The 24,721-nt window shown below is 49.6% G+C and overlaps 1 protein-coding gene and 1 pseudogene across 2 annotated transcripts; both read left to right on the top strand.

Moving 5' to 3' along the window:
* The first annotated feature begins 1,513 nt into the window (after positions 1-1,513).
* Positions 1,514-5,892, top strand: LOC126381099 (uncharacterized). Of its 2 annotated transcripts, none has more exons than XM_050030635.1 (2): positions 1,514-2,486; positions 5,285-5,892. In XM_050030635.1, exons 1-2 carry the CDS (start codon positions 1,676-1,678, stop codon positions 5,296-5,298), a joined length of 825 nt encoding a protein of 274 aa, XP_049886592.1. In that variant the 5' UTR covers positions 1,514-1,675; the 3' UTR covers positions 5,299-5,892. The 2 variants fall into 2 exon arrangements, with proteins under 2 accessions (XP_049886592.1, XP_049886591.1); XM_050030634.1 differs by having other exon boundaries at positions 5,277-5,892.
* Positions 5,893-17,681: 11,789 nt separating this feature from the next.
* On the top strand, positions 17,682-23,411 carry LOC126381089 (metabotropic glutamate receptor 2-like; annotated as a pseudogene).
* Positions 23,412-24,721: the final 1,310 nt, after the last annotated feature.

Here is a 24,721-nt window from a genome sequence, read left to right as displayed (position 1 = left end):
TTATGTTACGCCGTAATAGCGCTACTCCATAGTTGCGCTACTGACTCCCGAGGACAAAAATGAATCTGGAGAGTGGAATTTGTACCCGGTATACTCTGGGCGCCACCTGAGGTACGAGAGCGGGGAGGCTGCAAGTGCCTCATTGGCAAAATGAGTCAGCTTGATTAGTACCTCTCCCGTCTTGCCATGAGCATACGAGTACCATGGTCGACAAAAACTTGTTGCAGACAACTATCACGTTTTATATAAGTACTTAAGTACTAAAATGTAAAAAAAGATAAAAGATAAAGATAATTTATTTGCTTAAACATGAGACAAACAAATCAACACCATGTCATGCTAAGTTTACTAGAAACGTATTAGACCAGCTCACCTACTTCGACGGAGGGCGTCTCAAACCACAGCTTCGGTGGCTTCGGCGGCGGCGCCACCCACTCCATCCACGTCTTGCACTGACACAGGTCCTCTGGGGCACACGCAACATGTAAATAATAACGACGGGAACAATATAATACACAATGTCGACGACTCCCTGCGGATCAACACATTTCTCAGTTTATATTAAAACAAGATACGAAAAAGTTTACTGAAAAATGACACTGACAGGAAGCTAAAATTAAATCGAAAAAGTGTGACTCAGATGAGACTTGAATCCGCAGCTAATGACAAGCTGACACCAGCGTGTTAACGGCCACACCACCGGGTCCTCATACTGTCCATGTTCCACCCGAGTCAGACTTTTTCGATTTAATTTTCTGTTATGAGATTTCCTAAGGACGGGTCAGTGCTATAAGTACAAAAAATCATTTGAAAACTTCCCGTGTTCATGACGTGATGACAAAAGTTGTGTTTTTTGTTTACCTCGGGCGTGTCTCCGGCGCTCGTCCTCGTAGGTGAAGGCCTGCGCCGGCGTGGTTGGCAGCGGCGCCGACCACGGGAACTGCTCGCGCTGCAACCAACACACACAGTCCGCGCACCGCTGGAGGCACGCCTCCAATACGAGTGTAATACGATACACGGCCGTACTCCGCGACGCTAGTGCACGTGTTAGTAGAGAAGCAAATATCCATGAATCAATTTAGAAAAGTTCGTTTCCTAAATTGCGTCGAGCGGGACAAATACATTTTTTTAGTTTGTTTGACATCGATATCAAGATTACTTTTCGCGTGAGACTGGCGGGCTGGTGCTGCAGTAGAGCGTTGCAGCGGTCGTCAATCTTCCCCCAACTTTGTACCTCAGCGACGAGGGATGTGTCCCGTCCCGAGCGACGGAATAAAAAAGCAATTCATCCGAGCGCGTGACTCGGACAGGAAAATAAACAAATAGAATTTTAAATGGACAGTAAACCATTCGGCGGCCCGTCTCCACCTTTACGAGCACCTGTTCTTTGCATAAACATGTTCCCTGTACACCTGCAATAATATATGTAGGTATGTGTGTGGGAGATAGCTTTGTGGTACTGCCGTTGCTTTACTACATCGCATTCACCATTACACATTTGACAATTGTTGGGTAAGTTAGGTACCATGTAGGTATTTGGAGAACACTGCTGCGCCAGTGCAATAAACGGCCTCGCTCTGAACGCACGTAGTTTCATTTATAACACGTGGCGACGATCGGTTTAATTACATACCTACTCACGCAATAAAAGTTGAAGTTGTAATAAATATTCATAATGAACAGTGCTATCGGGAATTTACCTTGTTACGAAGTAGGAAGTGATTGGCGAGTTTTTAAGGAAAGATTAAAAATTTGGTTAGATGTGAATACCGTCAAACAAGAAAGCAAGGAATTTTCGAAGAGCGAATGGCACCGGGCTGTGTTACTCAGCGCACTCAACGAAACGGCGTATAAGTTGGTACGCGAATTAATTGCTCCGAAAACAGTGACGGAGTTGTCGTATGACGAGATTATAACTGCAATAGACAAGCACCTTTTGCCAAAAAAATCTCTGTTTGCGGAGCGGCACCATTTTCACAGTGCGACACAGAGGGTTGGCGAGGAATATGCACATTGGGCCGCACGAGTTCGTCGCTTGTCTACGGATTGCGAGTTTGGTTCAGTTGTCGATGAAATGTTGCGGGATCGCTTTATACTGGGTATGCAACCTGGTGCGGAACGCAATAAATTGTTCTTAGAAGAACCGAAAGCGTTGACGCTGAATAAAGCACTCGACATAGCTGTGTCGGTACACAGCGCGAGACAAGCGGCGAGGCAGTCAGAGTCGGCGCCGGCGGCGTCGGCGGTGGGTACAGCGCAGGCGCAGCTCGCACTTGCGGACGTGTATAGGGTTGCTGCAAGTTCGTCTAACGGTGTACAGTGTGAAGTATGCGGGTATAAAAATCACAGTGCCGAAAAGTGCAGATTTAAAGGCTACAAGTGTAAAAATTGCGGGCTTAAGGGCCATTTAAAGCGCATGTGTAAAAGCGATAAGCGCGTAAATATGTTACAAGTTCAATCTTCTGACGGAAGTAACGATGATGACGGTAAGGACGTGAACATTTATAATATTCGTAGTGTTCGTGGTGAGGCCATGAAGTTGTCCGTCGTTGTGGGGGGAGAAACCGTACAATTTGAAGTTGACAGCGGTTCTTGTGCCACTGCAATACCAATCGGTATCTACGAATCTCGTTTTAGAAATTTTCCTTTAATAACTCCGAAAATAGTTTTAAAATCGTATACGGGAGAAATTCTAGATACAGTTGGTAGTATTAACATACCTGTTACATATGAAAGAGAAACGAAGAATCTTGATATTTATATAGTCAATAATGCCGGGCCAGCCCTATTAGGTAGGGATTTCTTATCAGCGTTCAAATTACAACTTTGTAAGGTAAATTATTGTGCGGCACAGTCGGAGGTACATTATTATGAGAGTAAATACCCTCACCTGTTCTCTGATAAATTAGGTTGTTTAAATAAATTTAACGTAAAATTAACGCTTAAGCCGAATAGTCAACCGATTTTTTTTAGACCACGGCCGGTGCCGTTTGCGTTGAGGGACAAAGTTGAAAAGGAACTCGATAAGTTGGTAAACTCAAATGTAATAGAACCGGTTGACCATTCCGATTTTGCGAGTCCAACGGTCGCTGTCTTAAAGCATAATGGAGAGATACGGTTGTGCGCGGATTACTCAGTAACCTTAAATAAAGTGTTACAAATCGAAAAGTACCCTTTACCAAAAACAGATGAATTATTTAGCAAATTACATGGTGGGCAACAATTTTCGCAGTTAGACTTAAGCAAGGCCTACTTACAATTAAAATTAGAAGAGGAATCTCAATTGTTGACAACAATAAACACCCACAAAGGATTATTTAAATTTAAAAGGTTGGTGTTCGGACTTTCTAGCGCGCCCGCCATTTTCCAAAGAACGATGGAGGAGTTATTACAGGGTATCGATGGGGTTATCTGTCTACTGGATGATGTATTAGTAACAGGAACTACAAAGGAACAACATTCAGATAGATTAGAACAAGTTTTTAGTCGGTTGCAGGACGCGGGGTTGGTACTGAACAAAGATAAATGTCATTTGTTTATGGATAATGTGACTTATCTGGGATTTGTTATTGATAAAAATGGAGTCCATAAATCACCAGAGAAGATCAAGTCAATGTTAATGGCAAAGGAACCTAGTAACGTACAGGAATTAAAGTCTTTCCTGGGTTTGATTAATTATTACAGGAGGTTTGTGCCGAATGCATCTTCCATTCTTAACCCTTTAAATCGTCTTTTGCAACAGGGAGTCCAATGGCGTTGGACAGAGGAGCACCAATCAGCTTTTAGACGGATTAAAGAAGAATTAGCGTCGGAAAGAGTTTTAGCTCATTACAATCCGGCTCTTAAATTAGTGCTAACTGTAGACGCGTCCCCCACAGGTTTAGGCGCGATACTAGCACAAGTAGAAAACGAAGTCGAACGGCCGATAGCTTACGCCTCTCGTTCCCTAAATAGTGCTGAAAAAGGTTACAGCCAAATCCAAAAAGAGGCAACGGCTATTATTTTTGGAATTCGTAAATTTCATCAATATCTGTACGGATTAGAAGCACCTTTCATTCTCCGTACAGATCACAAACCGTTGATGTTTATTTTTCATCCTCATAAAGGAGTCCCCGAAGTCACAGCAAATCGGTTACAGCGGTATGCGTTGTTCCTTAATAGCTATAACTATGAGATTCAATATGTACAAAGCGCCAACAACTGTGCCGATTATCTAAGTCGATCAGCTGTGAGCGCATCGCCGCCGGCTGATAGTTGGTCGGACACGTCACCGCAACCGGTTTACGCGCCGGCCGATACAGCTACTTACATTTGTTTTGTTACGGATGGAGATTTGCCTATAACGTTAAGCGAAATGCGAGTTGAAACAGAGAAAGATACACTTTTACGTTCGGTAAAAAACCTAATATTATCAGGGTGGCCTAAAAAGATCACAGACAAGGACCTGCATCTGTTTTTCAACTGTAGGCATGGCTTGTCATTCGAGGGAGGGGTGATTATGAGGGGACATAAGATTGTAGTTCCTTTTAGTTTACGTAACAGGATCTTAGATGAGTTGCATAGAACGCATTTAGGTATTAATAAAATGAAATCCGAAGCCAGGTCTAGATTTTGGTGGCCGAATATAGATCTAGAGATTGAGTCTAGAATATCTGGTTGTCAAATCTGTATGCAACTAAAAACTAATCCTCCGCGCGTACCATTAACGCCCTGGCCTTTCCCTCGCGCCCCGTGGGACCGAGTACATTTAGATTTCTTTGGCCCGTTACATGGGAAAATGTTCCTCATTGCTGTAGACGCCTACACGAAGTGGGTAGAGTGTTTTCCATTGAATAATAATTACTCCACGGCGGTTGTTGTTGAAAAGTTAGAAGAAATTATGTCTCGGTTTGGGGTAATGCGTGTCTTAGTAACTGATAACGGGACATCGTTCACGTCTAGGGAATTTCAGGATTTTTGTACGCTTAATGGGATAAAACATGTAACTTCGCCGACATATAATCCAGCAAGCAATGGTCAGGCAGAGATATATGTGAAAATTGTAAAAAAATATTTAAAAAGTCAATTATTAGAAGGCAAAACCATAAATAATATTAACCGACGTTTATTAGAATTTTTATTCAGATATAGGAACTCTAAACACACAACGACGGATAAATCACCGGCGGAGCTATTGTTTGGACGTAATTTACGAACAAGACTGGATGGCTTGAACGTTCACACGGAAAAATCAACGTCACTTCCGTCACATACCTTACTACATGAAATTGTTCAAGGGAAACAGTGTTTGCAAACTAAGTATTACAAAGGGAATAGAAATGTAAATCTAGATATAAGTGACAGTGTGTTAGTAAAACTTAATAATCATAACAGATGGTATAAAGGAATTATAAAGAGCAAGATTGGAAACAGTTTATTCGAAATTTTTATACCAGAACTTAACCAAAAAATAAAAAAGCATAAGAATCAGATATACAAGTTAAAAGTGACTTCAGAGACCGCAGACGCCAAGGCCAAGTCATGCGGTGAAGAATTACAATGGGAGTTATTGCAATCACCTTCGGAAGCACCTAGAACGACCAATTCAGAGGCAATGCGAGAAGAAATGTCTAGTGGGGAAGGATCGGTATTAGACAGAGTCTCGGGAAGAGAGTGTGGCACGACATCAGAGGGAGCAGACACAGCCGAGCCTCCAGCACCGGGGCCCGCCGAGCTTCCGGGACTCGCAGCAGGCACAGGGTGGCGTTCAAGATTAAGAGATATTCCGCGGTTTGATTATAGCCCTTATTTTTAGTTTTAAGGATTTAAGGTGGAGGGATGTTGGGTAAGTTAGGTACCATGTAGGTATTTGGAGAACACTGCTGCGCCAGTGCAATAAACGGCCTCGCTCTGAACGCACGTAGTTTCATTTATAACAACAATGTACCTATTCTTATACGTTAACACAAAAACATACTCATCATATATATAAAAACCGCAAAAGGCATCACAATACCGCAGCGGGCCCATACAATATCACCTACTAATATAACAAGATAGTACTTATACAATATCCATAAACGCGACTGACGAGCGCAACGATGCACGACGCAGCAAGTGTCCGACAAAGTAGGAACATTAAAGTGTGGCGCGGGGCAACTTGTGAAAGTTTGTAAGTGGTCGGCGCCGACCGGCGGGGCCGCGCCGCCACGCTGCATGTCGGCTTACGACCACCTATCACTCCAGTATCTACTTACCGCATTTAGAGCAACGAAAGGAAGCTCTATACAGCATTATACCTAGTTACAATTACTGCACTTTCCGTGACGACCACACTCGCTGTAAGTAGCAACTATACTCGTGCGATAAAATATTATAGTAGGTGAAACGATGGACCTCTTTCTAATGTGATGTGTAATGTGACATTGTAATTTATTTTATTATTATTTTATAATTAATGTACTCATTGACATTCAAATTATCCATTTTATTTTATTTTGCTATTTGCATGTTATAATTTAAATAATTAATAAATAAAATAAATAAATAAATAACTAAAAATGTAGACCAAATGTTTAATGCTGACCAACTGCAAACTGTTATACCATTTTTATTGCGAAAAAATGATTATGAATTATGGACGCCTCAAAAGGGACAAGTACACACAGTCTTAACGTACCCACGCGTTTCAGTTGCCTCATTACAGGCAGCTAATTACACGGCACCCGCGCGGCTTGTGGTTACTTAAGAACTGCTCCTCGGACGAATAAAACGTACCTAGTTTCCAAACTGGGGCCGCAACTTGAACCGCCAGTTTAATGGAAAGAGTTGTCGCTAAATGTAACTACTCCGACACTCACGAGCAGCGCGGGGACCACAGCCGGGGACACGACTACTAACTAAATACAATCCATGTCTAGTTTTACAGGTTTCACATTACACTCTGTAAATGAGTACGTGTGTGTGTGCTGTTTACGTGTCTGTGTGTATGTACCTCTGACAGCCGCACGCACACACTGGCGTCTAACGTCGGCAACCAGCATTCCACCTCCAGGCCCTGCCAATAAATATTCTGACTAATAAATATTGTAAGTTGAATTATTATATTTTTTATCTTTATTTACTTTCACTGTACTAGACGTGTAATTCATTTCAAATCCAGAAATCCCTTTCGAAAGCAATTTTAGCAATTCGAGCTTGACGAGACAACGTTTAGTCGTAACGAAGATTGACATTTCATCGCACGCGCCCCGCCCCGCCCCGCCCCTCGCGCCGCATCCGGAACAATGAAAAACAAACTAGGTACGGATTTTACGAAGCTCATTCCACTACATTATACATTACATTAGTTCTCAGTATTCTCTTCGACAGATTACCTGCTTGTTCAATATTATTGTGTTCGTTCGTTATTCGAGTTGAGATCAACGAGCACATAGATGAAAGTGAAAGTAGGTAGTATATAGTGTGTGCGTGGTGTGGTAGTGGTACTGACGTGCACCGCGGCGTCGAGCAGCACGCAGAGCGGGCGCGGCGCGTGGCGCACGGCGGCCGCCCGCACGTGCAGCCGGCGCGAGCACACGCGGCCCGCGTACACGCGGACCTGCGCATACGCACCTCTGCTAGTCATAAGCACAATCATTCCGGAACTCTGTGCTCCTGTACTCTGACATACGGACATGACAAACATAATAAATACCTAATAATATAAACTTTTATTAAATAACTATAAGAGTTTTCTGGAGAAATATGCCAATTTTAGGTTCAGTTCGAGAAATTTTAAGGACTAACAATCGATCAATCAGATCATTTATATTGCTCCTTCGAGTATCTACAACATTTTAGAAGATATACCTATCAGCCAAGCGCGAATCGGACTCGTTCACGAAGGGTTCCGTAGATTCTTTAGGTATTTTTGATATCCAGCAAAAATAGGCAAAAATGACCTTTTAGTATTTATTATTAAAATAAAAATTCAACTGAATATTTTGTAAATAATATTTCAAGTACCTTCCTGTTGCCATTATTGATACTTAGCGAGCAAAAAAGAGCAAAACAATCGCGTTTGTTGTATGGGAGCCCTCCTTGTACATTAATTTAATAATTTTTAAAGAGAATATTAGAAGTGTGTCAGGATCGAAGCAAATTGAATTCTATAGTCTCTGCTTACCCCGGTGGGAAATAGGCGTGAGTTTATGTATGTATGTGTATGTATGTAATATTAGAAAAACTAAATATTCTGTGAATATTTTAAGCGTCTACAATATTGTCATGAATATTGAGCCAAAACGAACAAAAAATCTCGTTTATTGTAATATGACTTAAATATTTATTTTATTGTTTTTTAGTATTTGTAGTTATATCGGCAACAGAAATATATCATCTGTGAACATTTCAACTATCTGACTATCACGGTTCATGAGATACAGCCTGGTGACAGGCGGACGGACGGACAGCGGAGTCTCAGTAGGTAATAGGGTCCTGTTTTTTACCGTAAAAACGGTAATCGCTAGAATACGCACATGGACATCCACTTGCTCGTGGCCGCCGACGTCAAATTCGTTCGGAATAAATATGATACGCAAGTGATCTTCTTTCTCTGCAACAAAAGCTAAAGTATAGATAGAGATCGCAGCACCGGCTGCGGTATGGCGGCGGCGGCGCTCGCACTCGTGTGGTTCCGATAAGTTGTTAAAGAGGAAGTCGGCATTCAGCCACTAAGCCGAGCGCTCACCGGGCGGCGGCTCCCAGCTGACGCGCGTCGGCAGCGGCGTGAGGTTGCTGACGCGCAGCGTGTAGCACGAGCTGTGTCCGCGCAGCAGCGCGCGCAGCGGCCGCAGCACCGCGCCCGCCGACGCCGATATCGCACAGCTCGTACCTGCAACCAGACCAGCGACAACCGGCGTCACTACTTGGCTTCATTCGATCTTCAGAAGGTTCCGAAATAAGCAAGACATAAAGCGTAGAGCAGGTGAACTGACAGCAAGCCCCGCCGGCCGCGGCGCCGGCGCAGGCCCGCGCGCGCAGCACGAGGCGCGGCGCCAGCACGCGGTACAGCAGCAGCGCCGCGCTGCCCGCCGCGCCCGCCAGCGTCGCCACGCCGCCCTCCTCCTGCGGCCACACCACCATCACTGTAGCCCCTGTACGCGAGTTCGGCTCGTCTTGTATGGAAATATTGGAAAGCGACTCCTCCTCTACGAAAACAGTAAAAAATGACAAGAAAACTGTTCCACTGTTCAACTGTTCCACTGCGAGCTGTGAAAATATCATCGAGCGTAATTCTGTCCCGATGGTCGTCGGCACTGACGTCAGGCGCGTTGACGGAGTAGTGCAGCGCGGCCTGGTCGCCGCGAGGCAGCGCGCCGCCCGCAGGCCGCAGCAGCCGGCACGAGCAGCGGCGCTCGTGGCACGTGTCGCACATCGGCCGCCCCAGGCACGCCTCCGCCACAGGGTTCTCGCCGTGCCACCGGAACACTTCCGCCCACCAGTAGATCTGCAACCGAGTCCGTTCATTTTATATGGAAGAGCATGCCGATCCTGCCGGTATATCGTATGAGCGGCTCACGTCCTGGTAGGTGTCGTTGACGAGCGAGAGGTCGGCCGCCAGGGCGGCGCGCGGCGGCACGATCCCCAGCCAGACGCGGGCCGGCCGCAGCCGCGGGCCGCGCGGCGCCGCCGCCGGGCTCACGACGCTCGACGCCGCCCACTCCCCGCCCGCCGCCTGCAGCCTGCACGGGCCACGACGTCACCACGGTTTATCACATCACACGCTACAATCTAACAACACCATAACGCTGCATCGTTCGATTCTAACTGTTAACGGTATGTGTTGACAAATTATGTTTCTAACACGAGAAGGTTTGAATTTGCAAAGGCAATAGACGTAAGCTTGTCTCATAAAAGAACAAGATGAATGAACGATATAATGGCATCTCACGTAATGACTACGTCGTGCGGCGCAGCATTGTCCCCGACGTGTAGCGGTAGGCGCAGCGGCACCAGCGCGGGCTGGTCGCTGCCCAACGTCAGGGGCGGCGGCAGCGCAGTCGGCGCCGACACGGCTCGTGCCGCTGTGGTCGGCTCCGACACGGTCCACGCCGCCGACGTCACCCCGCCGCTGAACAGCTGCGTCGCCCGCAGCATCAGTTCCACCTCCGATACTCTGCGGTTGGCGTAACACGCAACAACGCATTACACAATTTTATGGCTTTATTGTACATTACTACTACTTTCTTTGACCTCCGAATTAGTCAAATAGTAATGCAGCACCTGCGAGAGTGCGGCAGGTCGATGTGCGGCGGGTCGAGCTGGAACCGCAGCGGCGCCACGTGCCACCACACCTCCAGCTGCGCCACCAGCACCTCGCACACCTCGCGCTGCGCCTCCTGCGGACACACGTCGTCACAGCCGTCACACGCCGGCTCACGCCCGGCGCGCTCGTACACCGAACATCAAGGCACTGACCTCAAAACCAGGTATTGGCTCCACCGGGACGATAGTGGACGACACGACCGTCGGCTCACAGTCCGGTGAGAAACTTTCTCTCGGAATGTCTTTCAACATTAATCTGAAATAAAATTCATTCACGGGTTTCGTCAAGGCGCCAAGTTAAAAAAAATGTCTTCATCAATTCATCTAGGTGATCGAAGCGTTACCAATATTAATGTAACCGATCACCACATTTCACTAAATTCATGAAATGGAAATCGGTAAAATTAATATCGTCAAGGTCGAAGTACCTAGCAAAGTGAAGCAAGATGTGTGTATGAAGATTTGTACATGTTATGTAGTAACGTATACGTACAGGAGCACGGCGCGGTGCGTGCCTAGCGCGGCGCCGACGTCGGGCGCGGCCACGTGCAGCGTCAGGCTGGAGCGCGGGGCCACCGTGCCGTGCGCTGGCTCCACGCGCAGCGCCGCCGCGTCCGCCGCGTCCTCCGCCGCGTCCGCCCCGTCCGCCGCGTCCGTGCCCTCCGCCGCCGCCAGCTCGCTCGCCCGCGCCGCCGCCGCGCCGGGACACAGCCGCTCCGGGTCGTCCTCCGCGCCCAGCCACGTCTCGCGCTCCTCCACCCAGCACGAGCACGAGCCCCACACGCGAACACTCCAGTAAAAGCAGTAACTAACGGGGCTGCCCGCCCGCACATATTTTCGAAAATTATCATTAATATCAATCATAAAGTTACACCGCGACAGGCGCCAGGCTACGCGATAGAGCGGTCGACTCACCTGCTATTATGCAAGACGATCGTCGAAGAGAGTGCGCGACCCGGGAACGCAGTACCCAGGTGCACGTAATACTCGCACGCCGGGTCGTCGTCGCTGCAGATGTCGTAGTCCTTCACGTGCGCCTGCGAACGGAGGCGAACAAAGAGTCACCGAAAAAACCACACGGACGTACATATCAACAAATTGGCAGCGGTCGCACCTGGAGCTTGAGATGGTCGGGCCGGAAGTAGACGGCGTCGGCCAGCAGCGTGAGCGGGCGCGCGGCCGCCGTGCTGCTGAGCAGCTGCAGGCGCAGCTCTTGCAGCCCGGCGGCCCTCGCGCGGCACCACGCCGCGCCGCGCAGCGCGCCGCCGCCGCGCCAGCTGGCCGGCCACAGCGCGAAGGCGCCGCCGCGCAGCGCGCCGCCCGCCAGCAGCTGCGCCGCCCGCTGGCGCCACGCCTCCTCCGTCACCGCGAAGAAGCGCGCGTGCGCGGCGCTGCAGCGCAGCAGCAGCCGCGCGCAGTGCGTGTCGCCCAGCAGCCGCGCGCCCAGGTCCACCGTCTCGCCGTCGGCGGACAGCGCGCCGCCCTCCACGTCCACGACGCCCGCGCACGATATCATCGACGACGACAGGTTCGGGACGAGCACTGAGGGGGAGAGGGCGGTCACCACCGGATCGAACCGCTCCCGCGATATTCCCCTGGGCGCTCACCTTCGAGAAGCGGCGGGCGCATGTAGCAGGCGATGCGCACTTTCAGGCGGCTGCCCCGCGACACGCGCACGCGCACCTCGTCGTGCAGCTCGCGGATGTCGCGCGGCCGGAAGTAGACGCGCAGCTCGAGGCGGGCGCCGGCCGTGAGCCCCAGCGGGCCGCCCAGCTGCAGGTCCAGCTCGCGCCGCGCTGGCGGCCGCACCGACAGCCGCACGTCCGCGCTAGACATGTTCACCAGCCGCAACGTCCGCTGCAACACCCGCCCCCGGGTCATTTTCCGTAGGCGCGAGATCCTCGTCATATTATTCCGCCCCACTCACCGTGTACAGCTCGCCGACGGTGAAGTTGACGTAGTGGAGGTCCTGCGGGACGCACACGACGTCCTGGGGAGGCGGCGGGCCCGGCGGCGGCGGGATCGGGGGCGGAGGTTTGCGGTCCGCCACCGCGCCGATGCTGCGGACACGAGCACGGGTCAGCGCGGGCCACGCGGGCGCCGGCGCCGGGGGCGGCGTCTCACCTCATGGACTGCTCGGAGCGGCACTCGGACTGCGGGGACATCGGCTCCTCGGGCGACTGCGACACCGCCACCGGCGTCCCGACCGCCTCGAGCCCGCTCACGTCCCCGGAACTTCGGTTCATGACGTTCTTCACCCAGAGGGCTTCCTCGCCTACAAGTCGAATTGAAAGCATTCAACGCGACGCGACGGCGGCATCGCTACAGATAAAGGTAATCACCCGCTGGCGAGCGACCCTTTTCGATCGTTCGAAGTTCGGTTGTTAATCTCGGATCACTCACGCGTAGCGTTCTGGTCGATGCCGGGCATGAGGTCGGCGCGGCGCAGCAGTGGCGGGTCGGGCGCGGGCGGGGGCGGCGCGAGGGGCCGCGGGGGCGCGAGGGGCCGCGGGGGCGCGAGGGGCCGCGGGGGCGCGAGGGGCCGCGGGGGCGCGAGGGGCCGCGGGGGCGCGAGGGGCCGGGGGGGCGCGTGCAGCGTGTAGGGGTGTGCGGGCGGGCGCCGCGCCAGGCGCCGCGCGCGCTGCGCCCGCAGCGCCGCCTCCGCGCGCCGAAGCGCCGCGGCCGCGCCGGCGCCGCGCGCACTCGCCGCCCGCGACGCCGCCTCGGCCGGCACGCCGCCCGCCCGCGGCGCCGCCTCGGTCGGCGCGCCCCCCAGCGGCGGCAGGCGCGCGCTGCGCTCGCGGAGCACGGAGCGCAGCACGGGCCGCACGTCGCCGCCGCAGCCGTGCCTGCACAGCGACGTCGCCGGTCAGTCGTGTGGCGAGACGGCCTCCGTGGCGACGTCGGCGTCGATCACTAGAGTGCTCCCTCACCCTTTATTCGGTATCAGAGGCAAGTTGTCCGCACTTGCCATTGTGGTGGTTCTCGTTCACGAAACTCGAACTGATGTATTATAAAAAATATCCTCCCGAACGGTACGTGACGATACGGTACATTCTCGTTGTGATGTTGTAGTGATCGTCCGCTATGTACACGGGCTATGTACGACAAACTTGCAATACATGTTTAATTATTCATAAATTTCAATGAGAGCCGTAAACGTTGACATAAGCTTACGTTTAGAAATGTCATTCTTGACATGATTGTTATTGTTATCGAATGACAGATGCAAATAAAAAAGATTTAACACTTTGTAGCCATAGAGCGACACGGGCCTCCGCGGACCGGAGGCAGTAGCCATGGCGTTAGTTGTCAATACGACATTTTGATGCCACTTCTCGCAGGCGGGAAGGTGTGACACGTCACATTGTAGTCACACCATTGTAAAATAAAAATTATAAAAAAATGACTATCGATAAATTAAAAAAATCGTTTAGAGAAATCAGGTTTAAAATAAGATGTAAAAGATAGTTATAAAATTGACAAAAATGGAGTTCAGGAAATATTACTGATGAAATGACAGGTAAAACAGAAAAGTGGCAAGCTTAGTACGTTGAAATAATCGCTAGAACTACGATATTTTGCATTATCTTTTTACCCACGACGGAACGGAGCAAGTATATGCGTTTAGGGTGAGAGATGTTTGTGTATGCGTTTGTGCAAAGTAAAGTTCCCACCTATCTTCTAAACTAATGATCCGATTTTGATGCGGTTTTCAATAACGGGTTTTTGTTTGATGAGTTCATGTTCTTAGATAGGTGTCATGGCTGTAACTCACTAGGGGGCGCCACAATATTAGTGCAAAACAATGTTGCAATATAATCAAAACGAAATGTCCGATTACAATTCTGTTTTCAGCAATGTGTACGTGGTAGCTTAATGCTTGTTCCCAAATAATAAAAATTACGTCTTTAACTCACTAGAGGGCGCTACAATATTAGTGGAAAATAGTATTGCAATAATATTAAAACGTATTGGGGTCGTTCTTCTTTTTTATCGACAATAAAAAGACATTTTCCCAATTAATCGGACTTAACATCTTAAAAATTATAACGGCAATAAATATTTTAAAACATCATATAAAGATCTGTCCGTAAAGGACTATTTAGTGGTTCTCTTTATCTTGGTAACATACTTTTCTTTGCAGGCGTATTCCAAAAAATATTGTGACAGAGTGGCCCTTTTCATCGGAGACAGCATTTCAATATACCACTCTGTCACAAAATTTTGTGAAAAACAATGAAGCTACGTTAATAACTAATTGAGGAACCGATTAGTATTTTGCTTCTATTTTGAGTATAATAAGATAACTATATTTTTGGACAATGGAAACATGAAATAAAATTCTAAAACAACTTATCAAAAGCAGAACGTAAGACAGATCATTGTCGATAAAAAAGAAGAACGACCCATTGTCCAATTTCAATGCGGTTTTCAGCAATGGGTTCGTAGTTGATTGGTGCATGGTCTAAAATAAATCTTATGATATTAACTCACTAGGGGGCGCTGCTATATTAGTGTGAAACGTTTATATTGCAATATTATTAAAATTAAAACGTATTGTCTGATTTCAATGCGGTTTTCAGCAATGGGTTCGTGGGTGATTGGTGCATGTTCTCAGATGAGTGTTATAGAGGTAACTTTTAACAATGTTTAATGTAATAGTCGGAGTAAAATTTCAAAATTAATGCATAGCGATACCTAGACGGCGTATTTGTAATAGATTTTAGAGCCGTTACGAGCTTTCTTCTATTTTATCATCATCACTTTGCGTAAAGTCTTACCTACACATTATATAGATTATAATTCCTGTATGCTCTCTAAAAAGTCTGAGTGAGTCAAAAGTGAGTAGAATGAAAGGAAATGCGAATGGAATGGAATGAGAATTTCGTAATTTCAAATGATGATAGTCCGAACAAAAGGCCAGTATGTGCAGAGTTTGTACTCTGCTACACAACTACTGTTAAAAATTGAATAGAACCAGTCGCATTGCAAACCTCAATCTAACAAGGTGTCTTATTATTTTTTTCCTCAAAACCAACAAACGTTGTGAACATTAAACACTCAAACACCCACGACGGTAAAAATCTCAACGAAAAAGAATAAAATAACTCAAAACCCCCGACTTAACCCAATTATTATGTAACGAAATATTATAATAGACTTAAAAATACTTTCTAAAAAAGAGTTGATATCTCGAGAAATCGGTAATAGATACCTTTACTTAAGTACCTAAACAATGAATATGGATGTTTACAGGTTTTTCCTAACGTGTCTGTTTCTCGAAGATATACTTAAATGTAGCGAAAATAATTTTACCATAATACATACCTAACCGAGGAATATCCGTCGGGGGCTGCCATTAACCCAGCTAAAATTTTTCTAGTGATGTGAATACAAATATTGAAGAATTGTAGATGTTTAACGACGACATAAAATACACTTATGAGTATGATTAAATTTTTGTTGAAATTTTATATCGAAAACAATACAATCTCCTTCACAACTAGAACTTGCTTTACAAGTCAGTCGATTACATAAGATTACTAAATCTTTTAAGGGGCAATGTATACGTTTTTACAATAAGATTCCCATTGACATTCAGAATTTGCCTTTCAACTGCTTTAAGACAGTAGTTAAACAAAAACTTTACAAAAAAGGTTATTATAAAGTTAGTGATTATTTAGAAGATATGAATGCATGGGATTAACTGTCTGAGAACTGATATTAGGCAGCTAAATTACTCAATTGTATATCAATATTTTATGTTTATTTTTATTTTATTTTTAAAGAACGTCTAGGGCCCTGTGCCGAGGTTTTTCTTGCAGCTTCTTTTCCCCGGCTATACAGGTTGTGAGAAGCTGCAGTAGTTTTAGGCGGATGAGACGTTCGTTATGTAAAAATTGACGATTCAAAGTGTAACTATGTTACCTACTGAATAAAGATATTTTTGAAATTTGAAATTTGAGTTTGAAAACAATCGCCAATAGTCGCTTGACTGATCCGCATAACGGTCAACAAAACTGTAAACAACATACCGGCAATATGGAGCCAACAGTAGAGCCGACACCATCTTTTTTACGTCGCGATTTGTTAACGAACTGCAAATATAAGTTTGTAAATGTAAAAACAGTCAAAAATTGTGATATTTTTGGTTTGCATTGATTTAGAAGCTTGATTTTATACAGCTTCATAAGGCCGCAGACATATGTATTACATGTTAATTTAAACTTGATATAATACCTACACGCGTTTCTGAGAAAAAACTCTTCATTGACTCCACTAACAGACCGGAGACCCGTGTTGCTGCGATGATACTACCTCAAGTAGTGGGTACACTACTAGGACAAGAGCTCCTAGAAATTTGAGTTTGACTCAAACTAAAATAATTAAAGTTGCGTGTAACAAGGGCGGGCGGTTGTTTTTATGCATATTTTATTGTTAATACACATTGATAAACATTTAATTACTAACATGGCTGTCTGAAGGCTTAAAGGGAGAGGTCCCTTTAGGAGACGTCGCGGGTGACAAGGTCTGATTTGTCTAGTAGATTGTGCCCAAAAATTAGACTCCGCTCCCAGTTGATACCCGGTTAATTATAAATGAAGCAAGTAAGTGCTACTATAACAAAGTACTCTTTTTACAAGCTTTTATTGTTACAACCTTTTTTAAATCACTTGCGCTAGTACAATATTGGTTACTACGTCTGGCACCCAACTTGTCTGCTATTCGGCTGTCAAAGTTTTACAGTAGATCTGACGACAATTAGTGGCACCGTAGCCGCGGCGCCCGCCGCGTGCCGCCCGCGACGCGGCGGCACTACCGTGCGGCAGTGGCCCGCAGCCCGCCCGCCGCCACGAGCGTGCCGCGCGCGACCGCTCCATGGAAAACTTTACGATACTTTACACGCGTTGTCCTACTCTTCGTACTCCACGTATTATGAGCTCGCCGCAACTTTATTCAGTGAAATAATGTGATGTCGGTCGCTGATTTTATTCGGCCGCGAGACACGCTTCGAAAGAGTGTCGAGCGATAAGTTTCGAAAGTTTGAATGTGATGCCTAAATGTGGTTATCGGTGGTGCAAAGTTGAATTGACAGAATCACACTGGCAATGAGTGGAGTCGGTGGTCACGTCGCGCGGTGAAAGCGGCATGCGGGCCCCGGCCGGCGCCGTGCTGGCGGCCTTGCTGGCGCTGCTGCTGGCGGGGACGCGCGCCTGCGGTCCTGAGGCCGCGGGGAACCGCTCGCTCTCCGCCCGCCTCCACCACCACCCGGCGCGGTCGCTCCTCCCCGCGCATCTCCGCTCCCGAAGAGAGTCCCATTCACTTATAGGAACGTTCGACATTTCTAAAATATTTAAAAAGAAAAAATACACTAAGAGACCGGAGAGTGCAGCGCGACCCAGTGCTTCCTCGCTGCGAGCGCGCGGCCCGCGACCCGAGACCGCGCCGCACGCGCCGCTGGAGCCCACCACCTCGCTGCCGCCGGTGGCCGGCGGGGTCGAGACGGACAGGATCGGATCTCTCGCCCTGCCCGAGGCCACCGCGGGGACCGTTTCGAAATCACGATCGCCGCCGACGATGGAGACCCCGAGATCTTTGACTAGAAAAAACGGAACGCGGACGTCTTCCGACGAAAGCCCGAGATCTATATCGAAAAAGAAATCTCGAAAGTCGAAAGCGGCGACGAAACCCCCACCTCCTGATACGAGCGGTGGGCGCGGCGCCCGACTGGCGGCGGCCGGGCGCGATGTGTGGCCCGTCAAGCACGCCGCCGTCGTCGAGGGGGACATCGTGCTCGGCGGGCTCATGATGGTGATGTAGCACTGTGTTCCGACGGAGTCGCCATCAGCAGGCTCGGGCGCCATGTAACGGTATGTGTGTGTGTGTGCAGGTGCACTCGCGGTCGGAGGGCGCCACGTGCGGCCGCGTGATGCCGCAGGGCGGCGTGCAGGCGCTGGAGGCGATGTTGTTCGCGCTGGACCACGCGCAGCGCCTCGCGCCACCCGGCGTGCGCCTCGGAGCGCACGTGCTCGACGACTGCGACAACGACACCTACGGCCTCGAGATGGCCCTCGACTTCATTAAGGGTATTCGTCTCTCCCGCCACTCCTAGTTATGATTGGCCGATGTATTTCTTTTTTCTCCTCAACGATTTGGCGTTCCAGGTTCAATAAGCAACATCGACGACGCAGAGTACGCGTGCAATGCGACGGCGGTGCGCAAGGTGATCTCAGGGGTGGTGGGCGCCGCGTCCTCCGTCACCTCCGTGCAGGTGGCCAACCTGCTGCGACGAACCTGAAGATCCCGCAGGTGCGTCCCGACCCCACACTCTAAACTCAATCATACACCAATGACGTCATCACGCAAGGTGATCTCGGGCGTGGTGGGCGCCGCGTCCTCCGTCACCTCCGTGCAGGTAGAATACCTATGTCAATGTATTGAGACAATAGTTTTGTAAGGTCTCGCACTTGACCCGATTTACATAGTAATGTACGAGTATTGCATCATTATTCGTTCCCTGTGCAGGTGTCGTTCTTCTCGACGTCGCCGGAGCTGTCGAACAAGGCACGTTTCGAGTACTTCACACGCACCATCCCCTCCGACCTGCACCAGGTGCGCGCCATCGTCGAGATCGTCAAGAGGCTCGGCTGGAGCTACGTATCTATAATATACGAGGAATCCAACTATGGCATTAAGGTAAAAGGTAATTTAACGCTATTGTACTCGATATAATAAAATGCCGTTGTGTACGTTCTCTTTCCTCGCGACAGGCGTTTGAGGAGTTGGAGACGATGCTGGCGCGCAACGACATCTGCATCGCGGTGAAGGAGCGCCTCGTGAAGGACTCCGGCGAGGCGGACGCGCAAGCCTACGACGCGCTCGTGCTGCGCCTGCTGTCCCGCCCGCGCGCTCGAGGTATAACGTAGCGTCACGCAGGGTACGCAGATATACATAGTACGTAAACTCCTCACCAGCTATGTTCAAGTCAAATGTAATAATGGGCGAGCCTATTGCCATTAACCGGACACTAACCACCACAATTTGCAAACCACATCATATCAATTGTCTATGACCCAAACATTAATTCAAAGTCAAATTCAGTGGTTTATAGCTCGAGCTAGGATTCAAACCCGTGACAGTACGATTGTCGGACTGGTTGTTCTCCGAACAAGGCTATAAGGGATTCTATAGAGAGGTATACCATTGCACATTTCTGAGATTTCGTTAATATATTATTCAGCATAATAATGCTTGGGGCAGTTTTATGAACGTCAGAAGTGTTCCGTTTGCATATATGTGAAAGTTCCCCGGCATGCATTGCAGGGGTGATAGTGTTCGGGTCGGACCAGGAGGTGGCGGGCGTGATGGCGGCGGTGACGCGGCTGAACGCGACGGACGCGTTCTCTTGGGTGGGCTCCGACGGGTGGTCGGCGCGGGCGCTCGTGTCCGCCGGCCGCGAGCGGGCCGTCGAGGGGACCATCAGCGTGCAGCCGCAGGCCAACCCCGTGCGCGGCTTCAAGGAGTACTTCCTCAACCTCACCGTCGAGAATAACCGCAGGAACCCCTGGTTTGTCGGTAAATACTAATTCCGCCCACGGTAGTTAGTTCGTCCAATATGTCGTGTCGACGACATACGGTCGTAATCGTATATTCGGCTCGATGACAGAGTTCTGGGAGGACCAGTTCCGCTGCCGCTACCCGGGCAGCGCGCGTACGCCGTACAACGCGGAGTACACGCGCTCGTGCTCGCCGCGTGCGCGCCTCGCCGCCGACCACGTGGAGTTCGAGGCGCAGCTGCAGTTCGTGGCCGACGCCGTGCTCGCCTTCGCGCACGCCATCCGGTGAGCTGATCACACACTCTACCGCCCAGCTGTCCTTCATGTTCACCCCGAAGTAATCCTCTTTTGTTTACATATTCTTAGAGACATGCATCGAGAATTATGCGGAGGTGCGCCTGGGCTCTGCGACGCGATGCGGCCCGCTAGCGGATCGACGCTTTTGCGTTATCTGCGGCGCGTGCGGTTCACGGGTGAGAAAAGCGTCCATATTTAACTTCGGCATCCCGCGAAGACACGCTGACCTCATTCCTCGGCAGGTCTCAGCGGGGACGAGTTCCACTTCGACGGCAACGGCGACGGGCCGGCGCGCTACAACATCCTGCACTTCAAGCAGACCGCGCCGGGCGCGTGGCGCTGGGTGCGCGTGGGCCGCTACCTGGACGGCTCGCTGCAGCTGCGCCTCGACGAGCTGCGCTTCAAGCGCGAGCTGGCGCCGCCCGCCTCCGTGTGCAGCGCGCCCTGCCTCACCGGCCAGGCCAAGCAGTACGTCGAGGGCGAGAGCTGCTGCTGGCACTGCTTCAACTGCACGCACTACGAGGTCGGTGACAATCGTAAGCCATGCGAAACGGTTTCCGTCCGAACGTGGACGTGGTAACGAGAGTGTTCGTCGACAGATCCGCTCGCCGCTGCTGGAGACGGCGTGCGAGGAGTGTCCGCTGGGCACGCTGCCCGACGCGCGGCGCATGCGCTGTGCGCCGCTGCCCGCGCTGCACATGCGGCCCGACGCGCCGCCCGCCATCGCCGCCATGGCCTTCTCCGCGGTGGGCATCGCCGCCACGCTGTGAGTGTCCGCCCTGCGTTGCCGCAGCCACCTTCGCCACCGCTACTCACGTTGTCGTGTGCAGGTTCGTGGCGGGCGTGTGGGCGGCCCGCGGCGACACGCCCGTGGTGCGCGCCAGCGGCCGCGAGCTGTCCTTCGTGCTGCTCGGCGGCATCCTCACCTGCTACCTGCTCACCTTCGTGCTCGTGCTGCGCCCCACCGACCTGCTGTGCGCGCTGCAGCGGTGAGTGTGCCAGCCCGGCTGCGCCCCCCCCCCCCCGCCCCCCCGCCACCTCCTCCACTCACCGTGTCCGTGTATGCAGATTCGGCACCGGCTGCTGCTTCACCGTCGTGTACGCAGCTCTACTGACGAAAACTAACCGTATCGCCCGAATCTTCGCAGCGAGTCGCAAGTCCGCGCGCCGACCTTCCCTCATATCTCCGAAGTCGCAGCTCGTCATCTGCTCGATATTGGTCTCCATCCAGGTACCGAAACTCAAAAAAATTGTTTACGGTTCCTTTGTCAGATACTCGTGTATGTGTCGTAAGCCTATTACATAAACAGCCTATATACGTTCCACTGTTGGGCACAGGCCTCCACTCTTGATGTAGAAACCGCGCGATTAGTTTATTTTGCCTACTTCCACAGTCTAATGTCGTACGGCATCTTGCTGTGGGGTCATGCTGCAGATATGAACAGCATTTTTGTTCTGCAAAAGCGAGCCATTCGGGCGATTTACAAATTGGGACCCAAGATGTCACTTAGAAATAAATTTAAAGAAATTAATATTTTAACTTTGGCATCACAATATATCTTTGAAAACTTAATATATGTAAAAAAACATATAGGATTATTTGCAAAAAATAGCGATCGGCACATTGTTAATACCAGGAACAAAAATAAACTTGCTTTACAAGTCAGTCGATTACATAAGGTTACTAAATCTTTTAAGGGGCAATGTATACGTTTTTACAATAAGATTCCCATTGACATTCAGAATTTGCCTTTCAACTGTTTTAAGACAGTAGTTAAACAAAAACTTTACAAAAAAGGTTATTATAAAGTTAGTGATTATTTAGAAGATATGAATGCATGGGATTAACTGTCTGAGAACTGATATTAGGCAGCTAAATTACTCAATTGTATACCAATATTTTATGTTTATTTTTATTTTTTTAAAGAACGTCTAGGGCCCTGTGCCGAGGTTTTTCTTGCAGCTTCTTTTCCCCGGCTATACAGGTTGTGAGAAGCTGCAGTAGTTTTAGGCGGATGAGACGTTCGTTATGTAAAATTGACGATTCAAAGTGTAACTATGTTACCTACTGAATAAAGATATTTTTGAATTTGAATTTGAATTTGACTCAATCAACCGGGAGGGGTATGGAGCGTACTCCACCACGCTTCTACACTGCGGATGTTGGGTCGTAAACCTGTTATGGATTGCGTGTGTAAAATTAAATAATAAAAATAGTAAGCGTAACGCGTTTCGAACGTATCTCGCCCGGTGGCAGGTGGTGGTGCTGGGCGTGTGGCAGGTGGCGTGGCCGGCGCGGGCCGTGCGGCACTTCCCAGCGCGCGAGCTGCAGCTGCTGGTGTGCGACTCGCACGTGGGCGCGTCCATCGCCATCGCCTTCTCCTACCCCGGCGCGCTCGTGCTCGTCTGCACCGTGTACGCCGTGCTCACGCGCAAGATCCCCGAGGCTTTCAACGAGAGCAAGCATATAGGTGTGTGCTACGTCGCGACCGGTCGCCTCTTCGACGTTTCGCAACCGTCTCCTATAACGGAAGTCTGTCGCAGGATTCACGATGTACACGACGTGCGTGATCTGGCTCGCGTTCGTGCCGCTGTACTTCGGGACGGCGTCCCACGTCCCGCTGCGCGTCACCAGCATGGCGGTCACCATCTCGCTCAGCGCCAGCGTCACGCTCGTCTGCCTCTTCTCGCCGAAGGTGAGCTCCCCGGCCCGACGGCCCCCCGTCCGAGTGTCGACCGCCCGAGTAACGACTCCCAAATCGATCCCCCGCAGCTGTACATCATCTTGATGCGGCCGGAGCGCAACGTGCGCGCCAGCCTGATGCCGGCCAAGTGGCGCGGCGCGGGCGCCACGGCGGCGGGCGGCGCCGTGAGCGCGGCGCTGCTGGGCTCCGCGGCCGCCGCGCCGCTGCGGCCGCCGCCCGACCCCACGCCCTCCACCGACCGCTCCACGCTGCCCGACACCGGTGAGTGCCCCGGGGCGCCCGACCACGCGCGGCCTATTCTACGTACTCATGAGGGTGTGTCTCCGCAGAGCGCGCCGCGGCCGACCGGCAGGTACAGACGGAGGAGTCGGCGCTGTACCCGCGCCTCGAGCTGCTGCCGGCGGCGGCGGACGACGGCGTGCGGCTGGACGCGCGGCGCCTGGGCTCGCAGCCGGGCGGGCTGCCCGCCTTCCCGCCGCCGCAGCGGGCCGGGCCGCCGGCGGCCGCGCGGCGCCGCCTGGCCCCGCGGCTGGTGGCGCTGGGCGCGGAGGTGCCCTTATAGCGGCGGTTGCTCGACCGCCCGAGCCGCCTCCCCGTGCTCGTGTAGACGACGTCGGGAGCCCTCGCCTGATTTTGTTCCGTATCTATCGTTGCGAGGATTCATATTGTATGTTTTGTAAATACCCGTACCTATTATAAGAGATATGTGAATCGTTCCGATTTGTGATATTAGATTAAGAATTTAAAAATAAAAGATGTTGACATTTATTTTTTTATTCGCCCTCAATCTAAACCGCCACAAAGTAAATTAACTCGAACCTAAAAATAAGGAAACAAGTAAGTAAATAATATTCAGCAGAAATTATTAGGAAGGAATAGGAGGAAGGAAGGTGCAGAAGAAATTAGTAGATATGTCCTATATAGGTACATAAATAAGTAAAAAAATAAAAATTTTAACAAAAAAAAAAGACTAAAAAGACTTCAAACGCAAAACTAAAAAGCAATAAATAAATTTACTTCGCACAAAGTAATAAGTACGTATTTTCAATTAGTTAATTAATTATATAATTTTGAAGTCGGTGTCAAGTAAATATACGTATAGAATTTGACCAAGATTTAAATAAGTTTCGTGGAAACAGAAAAGTTCCAGGTGCCATAGGTTTGCCAAGCCGTAGGATGTCTCCCTGATGCGGAACAGTTTTCAAAGATGACGTTCCAATCACACCCCTATGCATCATTTTTACCCCCGATACATTTTCTAGAAAAACAAAATTTTGTATGGCGGCCATTTTGTTTATTCACAATTTTGATTTTTTTTTTCACCGGCAAACAAATTGGACCAATATTTAAATAGGTTTCGTGAAAGCATAATTGGTTCAAGTGCGATAGTTTCGCCAGACCGTAGGGTGTCACCCTGATGCGGAGCAGTTTTCGAAAATCGGGAGATATTTCAATATTTTACATGACGTTCCGATCACAGCCCCGATATATAATTTTTACCCCGGAAACATTTTCTGGAAAAAAATTTTGTATGGCGGCCATCTTGCTTTTCCGCTATTTTGTTTTTTTCAACGGCGATTGGATTTGACCACGATTTATATACGGCACGTCAAAGAAAAATTGCTTTACATTTTATAGTTTTGCCAGACCGTAGGGTGTCTCCCTGATGCTGACCAGTTTCCTAAAGTCTTGAAGTTTTCCCCAGGCCTAGAGCCTGATCCAACTAATTTGATCTTACAAACACACTAGTCGCCCCTACGATTTTTGAAAATTCCTCTCGATTTGTCTGATCTGTCATCATCAGACCCTGACTTCCTTATCATGGGAACACCTTGGGAATATCTCCTTTCGAACAAAAAATGAATTAAGTAT

The sequence above is a fragment of the Pectinophora gossypiella genome, unplaced genomic scaffold (assembly GCF_024362695.1).
Source record: "Pectinophora gossypiella unplaced genomic scaffold, ilPecGoss1.1 Pgos_35, whole genome shotgun sequence".
NCBI lineage: Eukaryota > Metazoa > Arthropoda > Insecta > Lepidoptera > Gelechiidae > Pectinophora > Pectinophora gossypiella.
The sequence above is the reverse complement of the archived record's forward strand: the minus strand, read 5'-3'. Positions and strand labels throughout refer to the sequence as shown.